This window comes from Dendrobates tinctorius, unplaced genomic scaffold (assembly GCF_039654945.1).
Source record: "Dendrobates tinctorius isolate UK_male_01 unplaced genomic scaffold, ASM3965494v1 ptg000022l, whole genome shotgun sequence".
NCBI classification, from domain to species: domain Eukaryota; kingdom Metazoa; phylum Chordata; class Amphibia; order Anura; family Dendrobatidae; genus Dendrobates; species Dendrobates tinctorius.
The window spans coordinates 85,528,210-85,544,372 of NW_027361690.1; the positions used below are offsets into that span (position 1 = coordinate 85,528,210).

Here is a 16,163-nt window from a genome sequence, read left to right on the forward strand (position 1 = left end):
CAGAACTGCCTGTGACAGATTGCAGATCTGTCACAGTGATCTGTGATGTGACAGATCAGCGATCTGTCACAGGACAGTGATGTCCCACCTGGGACTATGTAATAAAGAAAAAAAAAAAAAAAGAAAAAAAAAAGAAAATCGCTAAATAAATTAGTAACAAAAATATTCCCCAATAAATTCATTTTTTGAAAACAAAAAAAAACCAAAAACAATAAAAGTACACATATTTAGTATCGCCGCGTCCGTAACGACCAGCCCTATAAAACTGTCCCATTAGTTAACCCCTTTAGCGAACCCCTTAAAAAATAAAAACCGAAGCAAAAAATAATTTATCATACCACCGAACAAAAAGTGCAATAACGCGCGATCAAAAAGACGCATATAAATATCCATGGTACCGCTGAAAACGTCATCTTGTCCCGCAAAAAACGAGCTGCTATACAGTGTCATCAGCAAAAAAATTAAAAAGTTATAGCTTGCAGAATAAAGCGATGCAAAAATAATTTTTTATATAAAATTGTTTTCATTGCAAAAAACCGACAAAACATAAAAAAACGACCTAAATGAGGTATCGCTGTAACCGTACCGACCCGAAGAATAAAACCGCTTTATCAATTTTACCGCACGCGGAACGGTGTAAACGCACCCCCCCAAAAGAAACTCATGAAACGCTGGTTTTTGTTCATTCTGCGTCCCAAAAATCGGAATAAAAAGCGATCAAAAAATGTCACGTGCCTGAAAATGGTACCAATAAAAACGTCAACTCGTCCCACAAAGAATAAGACCTCACATGACTCGGTGGGTCAAAATACGGAAAAATGATAGCTATCCATATGTGGTGATGCAAAAACTATTTTTACAATAAAAAGCGTCTTTTAGCGTGCGACAGCTGCCAAACATAAAAACCGCCATAAATAGTAAATCAAACCCCCCGTTATCACCCCCTTAGTTAGGGAAAAATAATAAAATTAAAAAAAAAGTATTTATTTCCATTTTCCCATAAGGGTTAGGGCTTGGGTTAGGGGTGTGTTGGGGTTAGGGTTGGAGTTATAATTGGGGGTTTCCACTGTTTGGGCACATCAGGGGCTCTCCAAATGCAACATGGCGTCTGATCTCAATTCCAGCCAATTCTGCGTTGAAAAAGTCAAATGGTGCTCCTTCCCCTCCAAGCTCTGCCAAGCGCACAAACAGTGTTTCACCCCCACATATAGGGTATCAGCATACTCAGGACAAATTGCAAAACAACTTTTGGGGTCCAATTTCTCCTGTTACCCTTAGGAAAATAAAAAATTGGGGGCAAAAATATCATTTTTGTGGAAAAAAAATGATTTTTTTATTTTGACGCCCAGGCGTTATAACTTCTGTGAAGCACTTGGGGGTTCAAAGTGCTCACCACACATCTAGATAAGTTCCGTGGGGGGGGTCTAGTTTCCAAAATGGGGTCACTTGTGGGGAGTTTCAATAGTTTAGGTACATCAGGGGCTCTCCAAACGCACATGACACCTGCAGACCAATCCATCAAAGTCTGCATTCCAAAACGTCACTACTTCCCTTCCGAGCCCCGACGTGTGCCCATACAGTAGTTTTCTCCCACATATGAGGTATCAGCGTACTCAGGACAAATTGGACAACAACTTTTGGGGTCCAATTTCTCCTGTTACCCTTGAGAAATTAAAAAAATTGGAGACTAATTGATCATGTTTGTGGAAAAAATACGATTTTTTTATTTTCACGCCCGGGCGTTATAAACTTCTGTGAAGCAATGGGGGGTTCAAAGTGCTCACCACACATCTAGATAAGTTCCTTTGGGGGTCTAGTTTCCAAAATGGTGTCATTTGTGGGGGGTTTCTACCGTTTTGGTACATCAGGGGCTTTCCAAACGCGACATGTGTCCAATCTCAATTCCAGCCGAAAACGTCAAATGGCGCTGCTTCCCTTCCGAGCTCTGCCATGCGCCCAAATAGTCATTTACACCCACATATGGGGTATCAGCGTACTCAGGACAAATTGCACAATAACTTTTAGGGACCTGTTACCCTTGGAAAAATAAAAATTGGGGGTGAAAAGATCATTTTTGTGGAAAAAATATGATTTTTTAATTGTACCGCTGTACGTTATAAACTTCAGTGAAGCCCTTGTGGGTTCAAAGTTCTCACCACATATCTAGATAAGTTCCTTGGAGGGTCTAGTTTCCAAAATGGGGTCACTTGTGGGGGGTTTCCACTGTTTAGGTACATCAGGGGCTCTCCAAATGCGACATGGCGTCCGATCTGAATTCCAGCCAATTTTGCATTGAAAAAGTCAAACGGCGCTCCTTCCATTCTGAGCTCTGCCATGCGCCGAAACAGTGGTTCCCCACCACATATCAGGCATCAGCGTACTCAGGACAAACTGCACAATAAGTTTTGCAGTCCAATTTCTCCTGTTACCCTTGGTAAATTAAAAAAAATTGAACCTGAAGTATTTTTTTAGTGAAAAAAAGTTAAATGTTCATTTTTTTTTTTTTAAATATTCAAGAAATTCCTGTGACGCACCTAAAGGGTTAATAAACTTCTTGAATGTGGTTTTGAGCACCTTAAGGGGTGCAGTTTTTAGAATTGTGTCACTTTTGGGTATTTTTTATCATATAGACCCCTCAAAGTGGCTTCAAATGTGATGTGGTCGGTAAAAATAAAATGGGTGTTGCAAAAATGAGAAATCGCTGGTCAATTTTTAACCCTTAACTTCCTAACAAAAAAAAATTTTGGTTTCAAAATTGTGCTGATGTAAAGTAAACATGTGGGAAATGTTACTTATCAAGTTTTTTGTGTGCCGTATCTCTGTGATTTAAGGGCATAAAAATTCAAAGTTGGAAAATTGCGAAATTTTCAAAATTTTCGCCAAATTTCCGTTTTTTTTCACAAATAAACGCAAGTTATTTGAATGAAATTTTACCACTAACATGAAATACAATATGTCACGAGAAAACAATGTCAGAATCACCGGGATCCATGGAAGCGTTTCAGAGTTATTACCTCATAAAGGGACAGTGGTCAGAATTGTAAAAATTGGCCTGGTCATTAACGTGCAAACCACCCTTGGGGCTTAAGGGGTTAAAATCTGATTTGTAAAGTCCCCATAAGTCACTGCCACATCCTCAATACTTTAGCGATGACAGAATGATATATATTATATATATTAATATAGGACTTCTGCATTAATCCATTCATGTTTTATCGCCGCCTTTTCTTGTACTGTATGACACTAAAAGATTGTGCATCCATATTTAATAAAAACATCCCAGTACTACCAAACCCTGGTATCAGCTACTTAAGAGCATGGTAACATTTCATTAGGGGAGAGGTACCATTTCACGTTTAAGGCCAAGTTCCCACGATGAGTTCTTGACGCTGCATATTATTGTGCGCCAGAACCGACACGTATTACAGTTTCAGCAATGTGTATGGGATTTGAAGAAATCTCATGCCCACTTTTTTTTTCCCACGGCGTAAACTGACCAATATTGAAATATGCAACTTCAATTTTTCTTGCAATGAATATTAGTGATGAGCGCAAGTGCTTCTTACTCAAGTTTGCCTAGGGTGCTCAGGTGAGATGTTAGAGTTAAAGGGGATTTCTGGTACTTTAAAAGCAAAGTAACGTAGTTGCTAACAGAGGCAACTATGTGTCTGTTGTACCCACGCCAGTCACTGACCGCTCCTGCCAGAGATTCACCTACTCCGTGTCAGAGCGGCAGTTTCTCTTCCTGCTCACAGGGAGGGACATGTTGCATTCGGCGGGCACGTCAAAACAACGCACGGGGACGCATCCGCATACAACGCATGTCCCTGCGTACACAATGTTAAATATAGGTACGCGAGACGCATGCAGATCATAAGGAAAGAAGTACGCAGTCCTACGCTGTGTACACTAACATGAGACCAGCCTAACAGATGGCAATAAGTGTGGGTCACCTAAAATAAGGCTCTGGAGATAAGAGGAAAATGTGAGCCTCAGAAAGGATGAGTCAGGATTAACATACTGTAAAACACATAATACTATTACTGCTTTATTCACACACAGTCTATGGAAAGCTGGGCATTGTATCCTCCGCTGAAGTCTCTCCAGTCAGATGTAAGGTCATTGGCACTTTAAATATCAAAAGAAAATGTACAGAAGAAAGAAAATCCATATTACAAAACACAGAGTCATCACATGAAATATACAGCTAAACTATATACAACTGAAATAGGAGTACAAAGAGTAGACAATCTAGGAGCAGAAATAAGGCACTGGACCTGTATGGACGCCACTTGTCCTGAAGATCGGCTGTAGGGATGAATAGAGACATTACAATTGTTTGCCCTTGATTGGATTTCAATATACTGTAATGATTTGTATGCGGATTGTTTGTTACTTACTGGGCTCCTTGCTGTAGTTCTGATAATATCCCTGCTTTATCTACCGTACCTCTACTAGTTCTTTCCGAGATGAACTTCTCATATCCCCGCACCCAACGATGCACTGTTTGCAGAAAGTTGTCAATTGTGTGGGCAACTAATACACTGCTCGCCATTGAGAAGACTAGCAGAGCTGCAGCAGATAAGTGATTTTATCAAAATGACTGCATGATGCCCAGCAAGTGAAATCAAAGTCTCCCTATTATATAGAGCCCTCAAATTGGAGATACTCTTTAATAAATCATGTTTTGTTTTTTTTTAACATCAACTACAAGATGAAAGACAATACTGAACATTTAAAAAGAACAGGACATCCACGGCAGCCATTTTTATAATTATGACATGTTCCAATGTAAGCACCTAATGAGGCTTAACATCACTGGAATTGGTCCAAAATCTCAGCACAAAGTGTCCTGGATAAAAAAAGGGGAAAAAAATTCTGAATTGTGGAGGACTAGATATATTTAATTAGTCTAACAGTCAGAATTACCAAGATGCCGCTTGGTATTGGTTACACATCAGTTCGAGGATCCATTCCTCATTTTAGAGGACCAAAACCAGGTATTCTCTTTGCAGAAGAGAAAAAGTAACTCAGCCTTGTCCAGAACAGATGTCCATCTTGAAACTGGAAGTGTCTTGAATCATCTGGTTCAACAACAGTCTTTCCGAGCAGATAGGTTTCTAATGCATACCACCCTAGAGATTTCAGAACTCCTAAAAGTGGCTGAGGTGCAAGGACTCCTCCTTACATCCTCTTGAAATACGTTTTAGTAAATGCAGCCTGGCAGACAGAACATGAGTACTGTTTTTTGTCTTAAGTTGAAGGTTCAGTCTCCTGAGGATCTTCACTTGGCTGCAGGTTTCCTTTCTGTACCTCCAACTCCTCTGCACTCATCATAGCCGGGTCTATTGCTGCATATCTGGTGCCATGGAACTGACGTAGGTGAATCTGGGAAAGAAGAACAAGAAAACTATGAAGTCAAAGTTACAAATCATGAATAGCTGACTTTTCTGTTAACGACTTAAAATGGGTTGCCCGGTCCTTTGCTAAAAGTCTGACATCACCCTATGTGACTGCAGACTTCTGAATCCTTACCAGATGCAGTTAGGATCATCCAAAATTGGCGATCATGATATTGTAAGTATAAGGAGATATACAATATATATATATATATATATATACACACACACACACACACACACACACACACACACACACACACTCTCTCTTCTGGCCAAATTCCGACTAGAAGAACTCAGCCTTGCTCAATACAGCTGAACAGAGCGACCCTGAACACGTCCAGAGAAAAATGGATGTCAGAGGATATAAGGATCCGCCATGTTTGATTTCAAGCTGCTGATCCTTTTGTTCTCCAAGTGATAAGCCACCATAGGAGATGTCTGGCAGTGGCTTCTCTTGTAGAGGAGCACAGCAACGCTCGGCAGACCATGCGCTTCTGAGTATGGGATAGAGGACTGGAACAGATGCTGGAAGAGTATGTGGGGATTCGGCTCCTTCAAGGTCAGAAAACAACGATGAAAGTTGCAACTAGACCCTTGCATTGACACTGCGTCCTCATTCTTTACAGAAAGGGTAGTGAGACCAGGATCCTCTGCCATTGGAGGTTGTCGTACTTTATTAATTGAAGGGGTAATAAAATGAGGGCTGGACAACATCTTACAATGTACCGTATTTTTTGCTTTATAAAGACGCACCTGATTATAAGACGCAACCCCAAATTTGGTGAAGAAAATAAAAAAAAAAAAAAATAATTTTTACATGTTGAATGGAGGTGTGTCTTATAATGCCAGTGTCCGTCTTTCAAATCATATACAGTATATGTCCCTCATCCTGGTATCTATATAACCCCCAGCCTGGCACATTGCCCCGTTGTGCTGGCACATAGCCCCCCATCCCATCCTGGATATGACCCCCCCCGGTTACTATATGCCCTCCTGCTGGCACTCACATGGCCCCTCTCTCCATATATGCCCACCTGCTGGCACGCACAGGGCCCCTCTCTCCATATATGCCCTCCTGCTGGCACTCACATGGCCCCTCTCTCCATATATGCCCCCCTGCTGGCACTCACATGGCCCCCCCCTCTCTCTATATGCCTCCCTGCTGGTATGCACATGGGCCCCGCGTCCCTATATTCCCCCCTGCTGGCATTCACACGGCCTTCCGTTCCTATATCCCCCCCTGCTGGCACACATTGTCCCCCCCGTCCCTATATTCCCCCCTGCTGGCACATATGGCTCCCGTCCCTATACTCCCCCCTGCTGGCATGCACACGGCCCCCGTCCCTATACTCCCCCTGCTAGCACACATGGCCCCCCCATCCCTATATTCCCCCCTGCTGTTACACATGACCCCCCCCTGTCCCTATATTCCCCCCTGCTGTCACACATGGCTCCCGTCCCTATAGTCCCCCCCTGCTGGCATGCACACGGCCCCCCTGTCCCTATACTCCCCCCTGCTAGCACACATGGCCCCCCCTGTCCCTATATTCCCCCCTGCTGTTACACATGGCCCCCCTCCCTATATTTGCCCCTTGCTGGCAAGCACATGATAAAATAATAAGCAGTTAACTCACCTTCTGATATGATGGCTCCTGCTCCCAGCTTCCCTCGCGTCTTTTCCTGTGTCTGTGCCAACATCCTCCTCCTGCGAGGGCACGCGCAGCTGCTGCTCATTCAGGCACTTCATTGTAGCTACAGGACCTTCCGTCACGTGACCAATAGGACCTGTGGTCACGTGACTCGCAGTGCAAACTGGGAGTCACGTGACCCCAGGTCCTATTGGTCACAACATGGAAGGTCCTGAAGCTACGATGAACTGCCTGAATGAGCAGCTCCTGCCGCGTGCCCTCGCAGGAGGAGTAGGTCAGCACAGACACAGGAAGAGCCACGGGGGGGGTTTGCTGTAGCCTTCATCGGAAGGTGAATATAGTGATGTGGGGGGGGGGGGGGGGGTTTGAAAGAGTGCAGGCACATATAACATGCACCACTCCCGTCTACCAACTCGGCGCTGCTTCAGCACCGAGGTGATGGACAGTGGGGGGGAATATTACATGAGCCTAGTGAGCGGGAGCACATGACCACCAACTGTCTCTGCAGCCTGCCCACCCCAGCCCCCTGACACCACTCCGGAGCCGCCCCCCTCCTCTACAGCATTCGGATTACAAGACGCACCCCCCACTTTCCCAAAAAATTTGGGGGAACAAAAGTGAGTCTTATAATCCAAAAAATACGGTAATTTTACAAGGTATGGTTAAAATATTAGAGAGGTTTCCTTGATCCAGGGATTTATGCTTTTGCAAATTTATAGGCAGGAGGCTTTTTTTTTCTTAAAAAACGAACAAATTATACTCCGTCCCTTGGATTTTCCCATTCATCTGGATCAACATTGTGGAAGAACTAGATGGACTTTAGCAGTTACTAGTATAACAGAGCACACTGTAGACTGTCGCTTACTTGTACATAGAGGTTGACTTCCGCACTCCGGCACAAATATGGAAAGTTCCCCCCAGTTTTCAGATGGGCCCTCCGGGCATTAGGGTACAGCTTGTACATCTCTTCTTTGGCATCTGTTGAGAGAGCGCTCTGATCGAATACCTACATAAGAGAAGAACAATACTGTACTTATTAACCCCTTAGTGACAACCATTTTGCAGCTTAATGACCAGGCTAATTTTTACAATTCTGACCACTGTCACTTTATGAGGCTATAACTCTAAAACACTTTAATGGATTCCGAGACTGTTTTTTTTGTGACATATTGTACTTCATGCTAGTGGTAAATTTTCTACGATATGACTTGTGTTTATTTATGAAAAAAACGGAAATATGGCGAACATTTTTAAAACTTTGCAATTTTCAAACTTTAAATTTTTATGCCGTTAAATCAGAGCGATATGTCAGACAAATTACTTAATAAATAACATTTCCCACATGTCTACTTTACATAAGCACAATTTTGGAAACATTTTTTTTTTTTGCTAGGACGTTAAGGGTTAAAAGTTGACCAGCGATTTCTCATTTTTACAACACCATTTTTTTTTTTAGGGACTACATCACATTTAAAGTCACTTTGAGGGGGTGTACATGACAGAAAATACCCAAAAGTGTGCCAATCTAAAAACTGTACCCCTCAAGGTGCTCAAAACCACATTCAAGAAGTTAATTAACCCTTTACATGCTTCACAGGAACTGAAGCAATGTGGAAGGAAGAAATTAACATTTAACTTTTTTGTAAAAAAAAAAAAATAAAATTTTACTTCAGGACCAATTGTTTTTATTTTCACAAGTGTTAAAAGAGAAAATGAACCACAAAATTTGTTGGCAATTTCTCCTGAATACGCAGATTCCCATTATGTGGGTGTAAACCAATGTTTAGGTGCACGGCAGAGCTTGGAAGGGAAGGAGTGCAGTTTGACTTTTTCAATGCAGAATTGGCTGGAATTGAGATTGGATGCTATGTCGCGTTTGGAAAGCCCCTGATGTGCCTCAACAGTGGAAACCCCCACAAGTGACACCATTTTGGAAACTAGACCCCCTAAGGAACTTATCTAGATGTGTGGTGAGCACTTTGAACCCCCAAGTGCTTCACAGAAGTTTATTACGTAAATCGTATTTTTTTTTTTTTTTTCTTCACAAAATGATCTTTTCATCCCCAATTTTTTATTTTACCAAGGGTAGCAAGAGGAACTGGACCCCAAAAGTTGTTGTGCAATTTGTCCCGAGTACGCGGATACCCCTTATGTGGGGGTAAACCTATGTTTGGGTGCACGGCAGAGCTCGGAAGGGAAGGAGCACCGTTTTGGAATGCCGACTTTGATGGAATGGAGTGCGAGCGCCATGTTGCATTTGCAGAGCCCCTGATGTGCCTAAACAGTAGAAACCCCCCACAAGTGACCCCATTTTGGAAACTAGACCCCACCGAGGAACTTATCTAGATGTGTTGTGAGAACTTTGAACTCCCAAGTATTTCAAGTTTTTATTTTCACAAGGGTAACAGGACAAATGGGAAAACAAGTCTTGGGGTCCAATTTCTCCTGAGTACGCTGGTACCCCATATGTGGGGGGAGGGGGACCACTGTTTGGGCACACGTCGGGGCTCGAAAGGGAAGTAGTGACTTTCGAAATGCAGACTTTGATGGAATGGTCTGCGGGCATCATGTTCCATTTGGACAGCCCCTGATGTGCCTAAACAGTAGAAACTCCCCACAAATGACCCCATTTTGGAAACTGCTTCACAGAGGTTTTTAATGCAGAGCCGTGAAAATAAAAATAATTTTCCACAAAAATGATTTTTTAGCCCCCAATTTTTTATTTTCCCAAAGTATAACAGGAGAAATTAGACCCCCAAAGTTGTTGTGCAATTTGCCCTGAGTACGCTGATGCCCCATATGTGAGGGAAACCTCTGTTTGGGTGCACAGAGGAATTAATGGTGGCGCCATGTTGCGTTTGGAGACCCCTTGATGTGCCTAAAGAGTGGAAACCCCTCAATTCTAACTCCAACCCTAACCCCAACACACCCCTAACCCTAAGGGTATGTTTCCACGCTGGGTGCTGGCAGGGATTTGAACGCAGCGGATACCCGGCTCCGCCCAAAGCGCTGCCGGCTTTTGTACGCGCGGTGATTCCGCATGTGTTCATTGAACACATGCGGAATTACCACATATCCATAGACTGGGTTATTTATCCGTCTCCGCAAGATAAATAGACATGCTGAGGTCTAGAAAGACGCGCCGCAAGTCCATAATTTTGGGTGTGACACCCACGTCCCTGCATGCATAGTGGAGATGGGATTTCATAAAATCCTCTACACTATGCTGTAACATCTGGACGCTGCGGCTGCAGCAAATCCTTACAACCTACGCGGAAACATACTCTAACCATAACCCCGACCCTAACCCTACTCCCGACCCTAATCCCAACTTTAGCCCAACTCACTTTAGCCCAATTGTAACCCTAAAGGAAATATATAGGTTTTATTTTATTATTTTTCCCTATCTAAGGGGGTGATAAAAGGGGGGTTTGTTTACTATTTTTTTTTTATTTTGATCACTGTGATAGGGTCTATCACAGTGATCAAAATGTACCTGGAATGAATGAATGAAATCTGCCGGGTGCAGGCCGGCAGATCTCGGCGGGCGCACTGCGCATGCACCCGCCATTTTCTTTACAGGAAGAAAACGCCGGGAACTGCAGGAGGACAGGGGACAGATCATGGGACCCGGGGACTCTTTCTCTCCCCTCTGATGTGCAATCACATCAGAGGAGAGAGATATTAAATGTGAAATCTCGTTTTTCGTTGGGGGTCGCCGTAATACGGCTAATAACGGCGATCGTAACATCGGGGTCGGTAAATACCGACCCGAATCATGTTCTCTGGGGTCTCGGCTACCCTCGGCAGCTAAGACCCCGGAGAAATTCTGACTCTGGGGGGCGCCATTTACTTTTTCCACAGTGCCGTTAATTAACGGCGCTGTGGTTTAAGTACCCTTAACTACCGTCTTTAAAAGGCGTCTCGACGGTTGTTAAGGGATTAAGCATGTTCAAGAGCTATAAAAACAGCGTTTGTGATGACACAAGTATGGCAACAGCTGGGGCACAATCTAATAAAATACAGAAGGACACTAAAAAAGGGGGGGAGGGGATCCAACAAATATAACATACTCCACTCCCTATTTACAGAATATGAAAGGTTTTTGATAGCTTTTATACGGAGAAGCATTGAATGTCCATGGTATTAGTCCAGGTTCCACTTTATCTGCTGCAGTCTGTAAAATCCGCAGGTAAATCCGCAGGTCAAAAGACCTGCGGTTTATCTGCGGATTAGCCTGCGGTTTGACACCTGATCATGGACCAGGTGTAAAACCACTGCGGAATCTGCACAAAGTATTGACATGCTGCGGATTAGAAAGCGCAACAAATCCGCAGCATGTGCACAGCGTTTTTTGTTTTTCATTGATTTTAATGGTACTGTACACCGCAGCAGAAACTGCTGCGGATCCGCAGGGCCAAAACCACTGCAGATCCGCAGCAGAATCCGCAGCGTGTGCACATACCCTTAGGGTATGTTTCCAAGTGGCGTATTTGCTGCGGATTGGACATTGTGTACAGCTGCATCGTACAGATGATACAGCATAGTGGAGGGGGATTTTATGAAATCCCACCTCCACTATGTGTTCAAACAAGCAGGTGACAGACCCACATATACGCACATGCAGCACGTCTTTATAGACCGCAGCATGTCTATTTATCTTGCGGAGACGCTCAGTCTCCACAAGATAAATAGCACCATTCTTTGTATAGGATGCGGTGATTCCACATAAGTTCAATGAACACATGCGGAATCACCGCGCATAAAAAAGGGGGCAGCGCTTTGGGCGGAGCTGGGGTATTCGCTGTGTTCAAAGTGCTTACAATCTGGAACGTGGACACATACCCTAATAATTGGACACTGCAGCCTCTAACATTAGCAGTGGGTCCCCCAGAAGTCACACACTTATTTATCTTGGAGAGCCATGTTGAATAGCAATTGTGGGACCACCAATTTAATACGAACCTGTCAGCAGCTTTGGCCGATGTAACATATGGCCACCGCCTTTCAGGGCTTATCTACAGCTCTGGCAAAAATTAAGAGACCACCACATCAAAACCCTGTCATGGCCAGCCCATTCTTCAGACTTGAACCCCATTGAAAACCTCTGGAATATAATCAAGAGGATGATGGATAGCCACAAGCCATCAAACAAAGAACTGCTTACATTTTTGCGCCAGAAGCAGTGTGAAAGACTGGTGGAAAGCATGCCAAGACGCATGAAAGCTGTGATTAAAAATCATGGTTATTCCCTGAACTCTTCCTGACTTAAAACATTAGTATTGTTGTTTCTAAATGATTATGAACTTGTTTTCTTAGCATTATTTGAGGTCTGAAAGCACTGGGTTTTTTTTGTTTTTTTTTTAATTTTGACCATTTTTCTTTGTCAGAAAAAAAAAAAAAAACACAAAATTTATTGCTTGGAAATTCGGAGACATGTCAGAAGTTTATAGATTAGATTTTACTCAAAAATATGCCTATAAAGAGAAAAATCAGACAAACTGAACATTTGAAAGTGGTCTCAATTTTTTCCAGAGCTGTATAATGCTGTAGATAAGCCCCCGATCCGACCTGAAAGATAAGAAAAATTACCTTTATTATACTCACCTGCTGGGCGTTCCAGACCGATGGGTGTTGCAAGTCCGGGTCCAGCGCCTAGTATCTTCTTATGATCGCCGCCCTCTTCCTTGCTTCATAGTCCTGGCATCGCGCTCCTGCGCAGGCATACTTATCTGCAATGTTGAGGGCAGAGCAAAGTACTGCATTGCGCAGGCGCCGTAAAAGGTCAGAGAGGCCCAGCGCTTGCGCACTGCAGTACTTTGCTCTGCCCTCAACAGGGCAGATGAGTACGCCTGCACAGGAGTGCGATGCCGGGGAGCCTGTGAAGCAAGCAGGAGGGCAGCGATCACAAGAAGATGGGAGGCGTCGGACCAGGAATTGCGACACGCATCGGACCAGACCACTTCGATGCCCACAGAATCTTAAACTTCTCTGGTAAAATGATAGCTGGGCTGTGATTTCCCCAATACTTACAGCTGAAAATCAAAAATGCCTGGAAAGGGGCACTAGAGAAATGTATTTGATGTGTGTGTGTGATTACTAGTCATGCAAAAAGATTATGCTGCCAGCTCATGTGAGGCATTATATCTAATTAGTACTCAAAGAAGGCTCAAGGGATTGCAACGCTCAGCCTGGCACTGCTCATTGCATTACACTGTAAAGTTTGGGCTTCTCCATGTTTCCATCTAAGAAAAATAAAGCTTTTTTTTTTAAATAATCCTCAAAAAAGTAGTACACATGATAAACAGAAGATGTAGGAAGCTGCACTTTGCTGATGACATGGAGCACTCACATCCATTATGGTGACTGCGATGTCTCGGATTTTGTGTGGCTCCACATACGAGTTCTGGCAATTTAAGGTGAGACGAGATGCAAGCTCACTTTGGTTGAGACTCTCCAGCTAGGAAACAAGAAAGGAATTGATTATTATTCAGAAGCCATTGACTAGAAAAACACAACTGTGCTTTGTACACCATCAGCCTGTTCATCAAGAAATATCTACATAGGCCTCAAGATTTGGGTTGTGTCCAATAATGATCCTACTGGAATAAGATACGATCAGGTGGAAAATATAGGGATTTTTGTCTACTCACCGTAAAATCCTTTTCTCCAAGCCAATCATTGGGGGACACAGACAGTGGGTGTTATGCTGCTGGCCACTAGGAGGACACTAAGTAAACCAGAAAAAACAGTTAGCTCCTCCCCTGCAGTATACTTCCTCTCGATGGCTGAGATTTCTCCAGTTCGATGAAAAAAAGCAGTAGAAGCATAAACAGTCAATATTAACCATAACTAAGTCAAAGCCTAAGAATGCTACAGTGAGCCAATAGACTAAACAGGGTGGTTGCTGTGTCCCCCAATGATTGGCTCGGAGAAAAGGATTTTTACGGTGAGTACACAAAAATCACTTTCTCCTACGCCTCATTGGGGGACACACAGTGGGACGTCCTAAAGCAGTCCCTGGGTGGGGAGCATACATCTGCTAATACCCCATGTACCACTAAGTAAACAGTTGAGGTACTGCCGATTGCAGGCTACATCCGCAGAGGCCTGAGAATAAATTAGGCAATGTTTGTAAAGGTATGCAGGCTAGATCAAGTCGCAACCTTGCGGACAGGCCTGAGAATGAATTTGGTAATGTTTTGTAAAAGTATGCAGACTGGACCAAGTCGCAGCCTTGCAGACCTGTTCTGCCGAGGCTTGGTGCCGAATGGCCGAAGAGGCGCCCACTGACCAGGTGCGCCTTAATCCCCACTGGGACAGGCGTGTTCCTGATACAGTAGGACTACTGAATCGCCAGGGGAATCCACCTGGCTAGCGTTGCTTTGATACGGCTAGACCCTTCCTATGTCCCTCTGGAAGCATGAACAGGGGATCTGACTTGTGGCAGGGAGCCGTCCGCGAGATGCACCATCTCAGCTCCCTAACCACATCCAGGGTGTGGAGAGCCTTTTCAATGCGATGGACTGGCGCCGGACAAAAGGAAAGGCAAAACAATTCCCTCGTTGAGATGGAAGAGGAGACCACCTTGGGCAGGAAGGACGGGGACGTCCTGAGAACTACTTTTCCTGATGAAAAATTCAGGAACGGAGAGCGGTAGGACAGAGCTGCCAATTCCAAAACTCGTCTGATTGACGTAATTGCCACTAGAAAGACCACCTTCCAAGAGAGGACGGACAGTGACACGTCCTGCGGCAGTTCGAAAGGAGCCTCCAGCAAGGCCCCGAGAACCAGGTTAAGGGCCCATGATTCCAATGGCCTTCTATAAGGAGGCGCCACATGGGAAACTTCTCTGAATGAACGTCTTGACCTGAAGTTTGGTGGCAATTTTGCGTCGGAAAAGCACTGACAAGGCCGAAATTTTGCCCTTGAGCGAGCTAAGCGCGAGGCCTGATTTTATGTTGAATCTATTTTATTGAGAAAAATTTGACATATTACATACAAGACATAAGACACAAGATTATACACCAAGCCGTACTAGATTACAGAATAATCGCTCTCCTAGAAAGGCGAGATGTCTTCCGGCCCAAAGGCTCGCAATATCACAGGTGAACTAAAGTCACCGCATATTCATCAGGCCTACTTAAAGCGAGAGAACAACAGGAGACCACCACCACAGACCGACAAATACAACCATATGAGCATTTTTCATACAATACTTGCTCACCTATAACCGCCCGAAGAGATAACGTTCCCCCCTGCATGCCCTCCCGCTCGTTAACATCAATGGTTAAATATGGAAAATAATAATTACGAGCATGTTCAACAACGATTTGCACGTAACCTGTGGAGGTGTATTTCAAATAACAAAAAGAGAAAGAAATTAGAAAGAGTAAGAGGACTCACAGGAAGAATAGAAAGAAAAGAGAAAAGGGAGGAGGGTGGGGAAAAAAAAGGGGAGAGGGGAAAAGGAAACGGGCTTCAGATCTCCGAGCCGGCCCCTAAGAAGAGTCTTCGACCAATCGAAGTAGTTCAGGAGTTTCCTTGAACACGATCCAAGGCTGCCATATTTGGATCAAACAGGAGTTATCAACTCCTCCATACGAAAAATGTCTGTAAATTCTGATAACCATTCTGCCATAGTTGGCAGTGTCGTCGTACGCCAGTGGCGTGGGATCACCATCCGTGCCGCAGTAATACAAAACCGGAAAAGGCTCTTCTTTTGGGTGGATATGGAACCCGGGAGAATTGATAGGATGGCAATTTGTGGGGAGGGAGGGACATAGTTTCCAGAGATCTTTTGGTAGGCCCGAAACACCCCTTCCCAGAAGGGTCGTACAGCAGGGCATTGCCACCATATGTGGAATAGCGTGCCTCTCTCCACTGCACAGCGCCAGCATGTATCATCTACCGTCGGGAAGATGGACTTCAATCTAACGGGGGACAGATACCACCTGGTCAGTATCTTAAAATTTTTCTCCTGTGCGCCCCCGGCCGGAGACATTTTATGTGTAAAGAGAAATGCTTTGTCAAGGTCTTCCGCTGAAAATTTACAACCCATCTCATCCTCCCATGCACGGACGTAACTTGGAGCCACGTCCGAGTCTCCTGA

The 16,163-nt window shown here is 44.1% G+C and overlaps 1 protein-coding gene across 4 annotated transcripts in view; it reads right to left on the reverse strand.

Annotated features, from left to right (window-relative positions):
- Window positions 1-4,035: 4,035 nt before the first annotated feature.
- The window catches only part of SPG21 (SPG21 abhydrolase domain containing, maspardin), an 80,300-nt gene continuing 68,172 nt past the window's right edge, over window positions 4,036-16,163 (reverse strand). For all 4 annotated transcript variants that reach the window (XM_073568845.1, XM_073568846.1, XM_073568842.1 and 1 more), the window contains exons 7-9: window positions 13,404-13,511; window positions 7,917-8,057; window positions 4,036-5,388 (exon numbers count right to left, since the gene is read on the reverse strand). In XM_073568845.1, the coding sequence (XP_073424946.1) occupies window positions 5,254-5,388; window positions 7,917-8,057; window positions 13,404-13,511 (384 nt within the window). In that variant the 3' untranslated portion in view covers window positions 4,036-5,253. The remainder of the gene's footprint in view (window positions 5,389-7,916; window positions 8,058-13,403; window positions 13,512-16,163) is intronic.